The sequence below is a fragment of the Cylas formicarius genome, unplaced genomic scaffold (genome assembly GCF_029955315.1).
Source record: "Cylas formicarius isolate icCylForm1 unplaced genomic scaffold, icCylForm1.1 PGA_scaffold_3__17_contigs__length_32017465, whole genome shotgun sequence".
NCBI lineage: Eukaryota > Metazoa > Arthropoda > Insecta > Coleoptera > Brentidae > Cylas > Cylas formicarius.
In genome coordinates this window covers 14,914,598-14,922,696 of record NW_026844326.1, presented here as the reverse complement: position 1 = coordinate 14,922,696, position 8,099 = coordinate 14,914,598, and the positions used below count along the sequence as shown (strand labels likewise).

Here is an 8,099-nt window from a genome sequence, read left to right as displayed (position 1 = left end):
CTTTAGCGCTGCTACGCAAATGGATTTGACCCAACCCAACCAAAAGACAATTGAGGGGTGGAATCGATAGTCGATACTTGAAGCAACCTGGGCCCATGAAAACATCAGGATAGGGAAATCATAATTTGATAAATGCAAGATGCCTATGACGCCATTTCTAATGCTTTTAAAGCATCCTCAAGGAATGAGGAACGAGTTTATATGCGCGTCCTTCAAAGTACAGAAGCAGAGCTATTAAATTAAATCAAATACAATCAAAATCTGATACAATTCTACATATACTTACGAAAGGTTTCGATATCGCTGGAAGCTAGTAGTTACGATAAACGATTTGATATATAAATATGAGATTACATCGATCAGATACAGACAAAAATGAAATTTGTTTGTTTTTTGTTAATAATATGCTGCGCGAAAGGGTGAGTCACTCATTTTCGTGTTAAATGGATAATATATTTATGGCTGCTTAACAAAATTAGGCTTCGCGCAAACATTAGCAATAAGGTTTTTCCGCCTTCCTTTAAATTCGGTGCCTCGACGGCTGCCTATCAAATCGAAGGGGGTTGGGATGCAGACGGAAAAGGACCTAGCGTATGGGACACCTTTGTTCATAAAGGAGGTAGAAATCAAAAACCAAATCAATGTTTAGATGATATTATATAATCTAATGTAGGTGTCACAGTGGATAATTCCACTGGAGATGTTGCTTGTGATTCGTATCATAAGTGGGAAGAGGATGTACAAATTCTTAAAGAGTTAGGAGCCCAAATATACAGGTAACCAAAAGCAACAGCAACTCGGTTGTGAAAGTGACGAACTTTCATTAAAATTTCTAATTCTCGCAGTAATATCTAATTAATAATCGTTATTCGTACTTGATCAGATTTTCAATCAGCTGGCCTAGAATTCTACCCGATGGTACGACGAAAAACATTAACCAAAAGGGGGTTGAATACTATCTAAACTTGATTAAGGTAATTAATGTATTTAAATTGATGAAATAATATTATCCTAGTAATATAGACACCTAGTAACGGACAGGCATAATTCGTTTGACGTTAAATTAATATCAGACATACATACATACAGACTTTCCGAAGAATGCTCTTTGTAAGTAATAAATTTAGGGCTTGTCGAATCTTCTCTGGTATAATAAAATTTTTCCAAATCACATTGGAAATAGCACTTTCTTTACTATTATTTAATCACACAGGCACTGAAAGCAAACAACATCGAACCGATAATCACACTTTACCACTGGGATTTGCCCCAGAGCCTGGAGGAAAACGGTGGTTGGTTAAATCCCGTCACTGCAGACTACTTCGGCGAATACACTCGTCTTTGTTTCCAATTGTTCGGGAGTTACATCAAATACTGGATCACTCTCAATGAACCATTCATCCAGTGCCTCCACGGATATACAGTTGGTCTTCTCGCACCGGGAGTGGTTAACTTAGGAGAAGGGATATATAAATGCGCTCACGTGCAACTCCTGGCACACGCTCAGGCTTACCATATATACGACGACGAGTTTAGAGACAGCCAAAACGGTAACAAACTTTTTCATCAAACAAAAAATTTGCCAGAAGGAAAACAAAATAATTGCAGGAAAAGTGGGTGTTAACATTCCGTACTCTTGGATGGGACCTAAAGATCCCAACAATTCCCTTGATGTAGAGGCTACGGAAAGATATTTTCAATTTCAGGCAAGAGTTTTAAATTATAGATGTATCAAATTCGTTCCCAAATGTTGTATTTTCATAACAGTGTGGGTTATTCGCGAACCCCGTATTGATCGGCAATTGGCCGCAGCTTGTGATAGACAGAGTTGGCAATTTAAGTGCCCAGGAGGGTTTGGCGACTTCCAGACTACCAGAACTGACCAAGGAAGAAATTGAATTTATAAATGGGACCAGTGATTACATAGCATTGAACTCGTAAGCTCCGTTTATTTGTTTCTGCTATCTTTTTATGAAAATTAACTCTTTCACTCAGTAATTTCGGCAATGCACATCATCCCTCAACAATACCGAGATTTTTTATTAATTTTATGCCCATAGCAACGCTTGTGAGCAACGTTTCTTTAAAAAATATATGTTTATTGCCAGGAATCTTACTTTGGGTTAGTTCAATGCATTTTTAAACATCTTTTTCCTGTAAAATGATATAACTAATGTTGTAGTATTGTACGTTTTTATGGAACGAGCACTCTTAGTTTTAAATTATTTAATAAACATTATATTATAAGCATTTATCGTTATTAACAAAATAGTTTTTCTCATACATTTCGAGTTTAGTTTACTCTTCATCAGCAGAGAAACGTAAAAAGAGACTTGTAGATTCCCTAACAAATATGGAACTCATTCAGCACCCCAATCAATCCTGTATGTAAGCTAACCAAACGTAATTTCAGTTTTAACTTTCTTAATATTACAGAGAAACTTCACATAGCTTCAATACTATCTAAGTAAAATAGCTTTATTTCAGAAAATAACAAATATAAAACTCAACAAAAAGAAAAATGAAAATGCACAGAAAATAATTATGGTGATGCAGTTAACCTGGATTATAAAAACAAAGTTTTTTATCTCTTCTTTTTCAAATAGCAAAACAAATACCTGTTGCATGGACACTCACTTATATAATATATACGAAAGATATACATAATTAATTAATTAAGAAACTTTTAAGAGAATAAAAACCCTACAAGCATTTTATTTAACTATACAATAACCTCACTTTCAATGTACCTTTGTGTTGCAGTTCTAGTTCATTCCTCTTCAATATGAGACCATAAAAAGCATGTAAGCAGATAAAAATATACTGAATGAGACAAACCGGTAATTAATAAAATAGGTACTTAGTTTGTTTTAAAATTAGGTCGTTTTGTATGTGAGTCACTAATTCATTCAATATATATTCAACGTTTTTAATTCTTTCAACTATCCCAGCTGGTACAGATAAAAAAGGGCGCGCACACATAAGTCGTAACTCAATTTGTTCAAATTTGGGAGGTGTGAGTTGCGCTGCAGGTATGATGGTATGATATTTCCCAAAGTATATCTTCTTGACTTTTGGTGGCAATTATCGAAACAACCTGTCGATAGTAATAAAACATCTGACGAGTTGACATTGTAGAACAGAGGTGTTTTAAAAATATAAAGACTAAATATAATATGTATATGAATGAATATGACAGAAAACAGAAAAGTACGTTCTTATTCAAAATCTAATCTGCTTCAGTCTCATTTTACATTACATCATAGCTTGTTCACTATTGTAATAATGAAAACCGCCACGTTTTTTTCTTCCATTCACTAATTTCCAGTATACAATATTCGTTATCGAAGATATTGGTGTTATTTACAAATCTTCTGGATTGCCCTGCGTCGTTTGTTGATAAATCGAACTTGCTGAGGATACGCCAATCATCCTGCTTCATTCAAAATTTCATAAATTTCATTTTATCCGCCACTCTCTTTTTATTAGCTTTCTTTATGGATATGAACTGAATTCTTACGAAACGAATGGTATTATAAAATGGGACATTTTAGATACTCAGCAAGTCTTGTATCGTACGCAAACGACTCAACACCGTTGATACCTAGTTACTTGACAGACTATAACGTGGAAACTTCTATGAATGACTCGTGGCCCACGTCAACAGCAGAATGGCTGGTTTCGTACCCAGAAGGGTTGCGCCTAGCATTGAATCAGATTAACGACCGGTACCATCCCAGCGAAATCATCATTACTGAAAACGGGTGGAGCGACGATGGTCAACTGAATGACATTGGTAGACAGGAATACATGGAAGTAGGTAGATCAATGTTCAGTAAAAATCACATTTTAATGCGCCTGACGGCAGCAGTTATATTCCATTTCTAAAAAGTGGGGAGTAATAAAACCAGTTTGAATGGTTTGCCATTGAAATCTGAGCGTTTTTATCAAATGCCCTTCAAAAATAATGGCCATAAATACAAAAAATGCGTGAGTTTGAGATGTAATATTATATTATGCAAAAAATGTAGCAAATGGCATTTGAGTCACGAGTATATTTGGCATGAGCGGAGCGTAGCGGAGCGAGTGTTTAATAAACGAGTGACTTAGCAAGTTTACCAAACCTGTTGCACACAATACTTTTTTTCTACTCCTGTCTGTAAAATGCCTAATTACATACCGATCCAGTGTGTGGGAAGCGTCACTTTACCTTTACTTTTTAAGTCATTCGTTTATTAAACAATCGCTCCGCTCGTGACAAATAAACTCCCGATTCAAATGCCGTTTACCGCACTTGTTGCCTAATATACTATTTTCTACAACTTTCTGTAAAATACCTATTTATACACCTATCTAGCGTGCGGAAAACTTCACTTTACCACGCGAGTTTCTTGTCCCACGGATCCGAGCCACTTTGGACATTTGCAGGATATTATCGCACGGATTTGGGAGCAATCGGATGTTTTCGGAGATATTTCCCACGCCTTGAATTTTGACGTTTATCAGTGAATTTATTCGTGTTGTTTTGCGAAAATGTACTCAAAAACTAACGGTCGTAGAAATAGTATATTATGCAACAAATGCCGTTTACCGCATTTGTTGCATAATACACCATTCTATGACTGTTAGTCAGAATTGACAAACGTCACAATATCCGATTGCTCACAAACCTGTGCAGTAATATCCAGAAAATGTCCGAAGGGGTTCGGATCCGTGGATAAAGAAACTCACGTGGTATAGTGACGCTTTCCGCACGCTAGTTCGGTGAATAATGAGCATAAATAAAGCAAAGAGTTAAAGAGTTAATTTACTAGCTATGATTATATAAATTCTATAAAGTACATTCAGTGTGTTAAATGTTAAAATGAAAAAATAGCGGGTCATATTTTTGTAGGGATATTTGAATAGCATTCTGGAAGCGATCACTGAAGATGGTGTTAATGTCACCGGCTATTCAACTTGGTCTTTATTGGACAATTTCGAGTGGGCCTACGGTTACACGTACGTACAAATAATATTATTCTTTTTATTTTGCAGTTTCCTTATTACTAAAAGATAGTGAAGTATGAAAAAAATCTATCATTTTCAAAATATTTTGTGGTATATGCGTCATTCTGTTTTGACTGTGATTTTTTATGTCTTGTATTGTTTGTTCTTACTGGTGAATAATTAATAATAATTTAATATGATTTGCCATTCAGACAGAACCTGCAATATATCAGCTAAATATATAAATAATTGACACTTTTTTGGTTAATGTTTTAAGTTAAAACTGAATTCCGGTTCTATAAGTTTTATTTAAAATTTAAGGAATTTTTGTATGTGGTCATCTACCTTGAGATTTATGAATAATGTTGAAAGTACGTCATCTGAGTACTGTTTACAAACATGGGGTTGATGAAATAGTGCAGAATTTATATGATTTTAGAACTCAAATTTATTTTTATTTTATATACCGTGGATAAATTAGTCAGTACCGTAGAACGGGAACATTTGAAATTTGTTTCTCGTTCTTGGCGCTTGGAAGTTATAGTAAAATCCTTTCAGGCTTTTATTTTTACAGTAAAATAGATTGATAATATGCGTAAAAAAATTAAAAAGTCTAATTTTAAGATCTTAGAAATTTTTAGTAAAAAAGTAACAGTAAGAATCGTTGAATTGTTGTATGCATTCAGGAAGAAGAGATCCATAAAAATCTATTAATGAATTAATAATCATTGTCTTTATTATCTCTTTATCTTTTTATTAGCTGTACCGTTAAGAAAGCTCTTAAATGACAATTTGTGATTCTTTAATTAATCCAAAAATTAAAATTAAAATTCGAATAATTTTGCTTGTTATTAATTGATGTAAGCAAGCAAATAATGACTAATTATAGTATCTCTTGCTTCACAAAAACGCAGAAAATGAATTTGTTTTTCAGCAAATATTTTAATATGAGACCTACGTAAAACATTTCTTTGCAACTTGCAGGCAGTCGTATGGGATTATAAAAGTTGATTTTAAGGATCCCAACAGAACCCGCACGTGGAAAGATTCCGCTACATGGTACAAAAACGTCATCGAAAATAGATTTATAACAAAATAATCAAGAATAAGCGAAAGTGGTGTAACAGAATGTAATAAAAAAATGTGTGTTACTTTTTTGTTCTTCCAACAGACAGAAAATATCTGGAGATCGTTAATTGAATCACGTGTTTTACATAAAATTAAAAACAATATACTCAGAAAAAAAACACCAGACAGTTACCATGGTGAACTAAACTAAATGTAAATGTGACTTGGTAATACAGGCGGACACTCCTCTTTAAACGGACATGTTTTTTGGAACGACATATTTGCCTACCCTTTTACCTGTAAAACAAACCCATTTAACCGAACACTCCATTAAACGGACGCAGACAACACTATCCCGACTTAAACGGACGTGGAACTCCAATAACAGGACCACAGAATGCTAAAGTATCGGGGAATTACCTTTTTCCTAATCCTATAGGTGAATTACCTTTTCCATTTTTCATATCATATCGTATTATTCATTATGTGACTTGCAGTTTTATTTTGCAAGCAAATCCCGTAAGTCGATTTCACAATTTTTAAAATGGCGCCTACTAAAAACTTCTTACTCTGCGAGAAAAAATGAAAATTGTTAACGTTTCGGAAAAGGAAAATTTGTCAGTGCGGAAGCTCGCAGAAAAATTTAAAATCGGCAAAAATTAAGCGGCGCGAATTGTGAAAAATAAGGACAGCATTCGTGTACAGCGGGAGTCGGGAAGCATTATTGATCAAAAAAGAAATTTTGTAAAAACTGAGGGACTTCAAATTGACCAAATGTGTTTTGATTGATTTTCTCGGTTGCGAGGTCAAAACATTCGAATATCGGGGCACTTAGTAAAGGCCAAGGCTCAAGCAATAGCCGAAAAACTTAATCTTCGAAATTTTAAAGCTTCCAATGGATGTCTGAAAAAGTGGCGCAAGAGACACGCGATAAGTTTTAAGTGTATCTCCGGAGAATCGGCAGATGTGAGTCAAGAAGACGTAAATAACTTGCCCGTACTACTACTCGGATATCAGCCACACGATGTTTACAATGCCGATAATATTGGCCTTTTCTTTCGAGTTTTATCTAACAGAACAATTGCTTTGAAATCCGAAAAATGTAGTAGTGGAAAGCTTTCCAAGGAGAAGCTTACAATTTTATTTTGTGCAGGACAAAGAAGATTTGCTTGTGATTGGAAAGGCTGCCCGACCTAGGGCATTTAAAAATGTGGCAATTAAAAATTTACCAGCAATATGGACATTTAACAAGAAAGCATGGATGACACGAGACATTATGAAAAATGGCCCTACAAAAGCGAAAAATGGATAACGCAGCATAGCACTCCCGTGAGGTAAAATTACAAAACATAAAAATTATCTTCTTAGCTCCAGATTTAGCAAAGTTTGTAAATATTTTAGAAGCACTTTATTTTATTAAGTTATTACGAATAAAGTTTCGTAAGAAATCATACAAAATTGTCTCAACCAAGCTGGTTTTCAAAAAAATAAGTAATGGGATGCAGAAGATAATATCCCACTATCTACGATACTTGAAATGGAGCAATGAGAGAAAAAGAAACATAACGCAAGAAGCTCATAAAAACTATGTTGGAATCGACAATCTTACAGCGACTTAGGAGATTAATCTGAACATTGAAGATACAATTGAAAGCATAAAAGAAGCTGAGCCGGTCAAGTTTGTTAAAGCAAAAACCAATAACTATGCGTCAGACTAGTATCGTAGAGTTTGTAAATAAATAATTAAAGTTCATTAACCTACATTTTTTTCTATAGTTTTTTGTATGTTTTTAAAGAAATAAACGTAATAAATATTTACGATTAATGTTGTTTTTCATTCACGCAGCTCTAATGAGCGGACACCTCCAATAATAGGACAAAACTAGAGGACCCATGAGTGTCTGGTTATGGAAGTTTTCACTGTATATTTCAAACAGTGCTTATAGTCGAAAAGTTTAGACCAAAAATTGACGAAAAATTAAAAAAAATAAAAGTCGACTAGGAAATATATTGCTTTTAACTATCCGATTTTTATTCATAAC

The 8,099-nt window shown here is 34.3% G+C and overlaps 1 protein-coding gene across 1 annotated transcript; it reads left to right on the top strand.

Annotated features, from left to right (window-relative positions):
• Positions 1-338: 338 nt before the first annotated feature.
• On the top strand, positions 339-6,291 carry LOC132699449 (myrosinase 1-like). The gene is made up of 10 exons (XM_060666166.1): positions 339-419; positions 480-619; positions 674-776; positions 884-974; positions 1,214-1,550; positions 1,609-1,706; positions 1,768-1,937; positions 3,555-3,816; positions 4,895-5,001; positions 5,974-6,291. Exons 1-10 carry the CDS (start codon positions 376-378, stop codon positions 6,086-6,088), a joined length of 1,467 nt encoding a protein of 488 aa, XP_060522149.1. The 5' UTR covers positions 339-375; the 3' UTR covers positions 6,089-6,291.
• Positions 6,292-8,099: the final 1,808 nt, after the last annotated feature.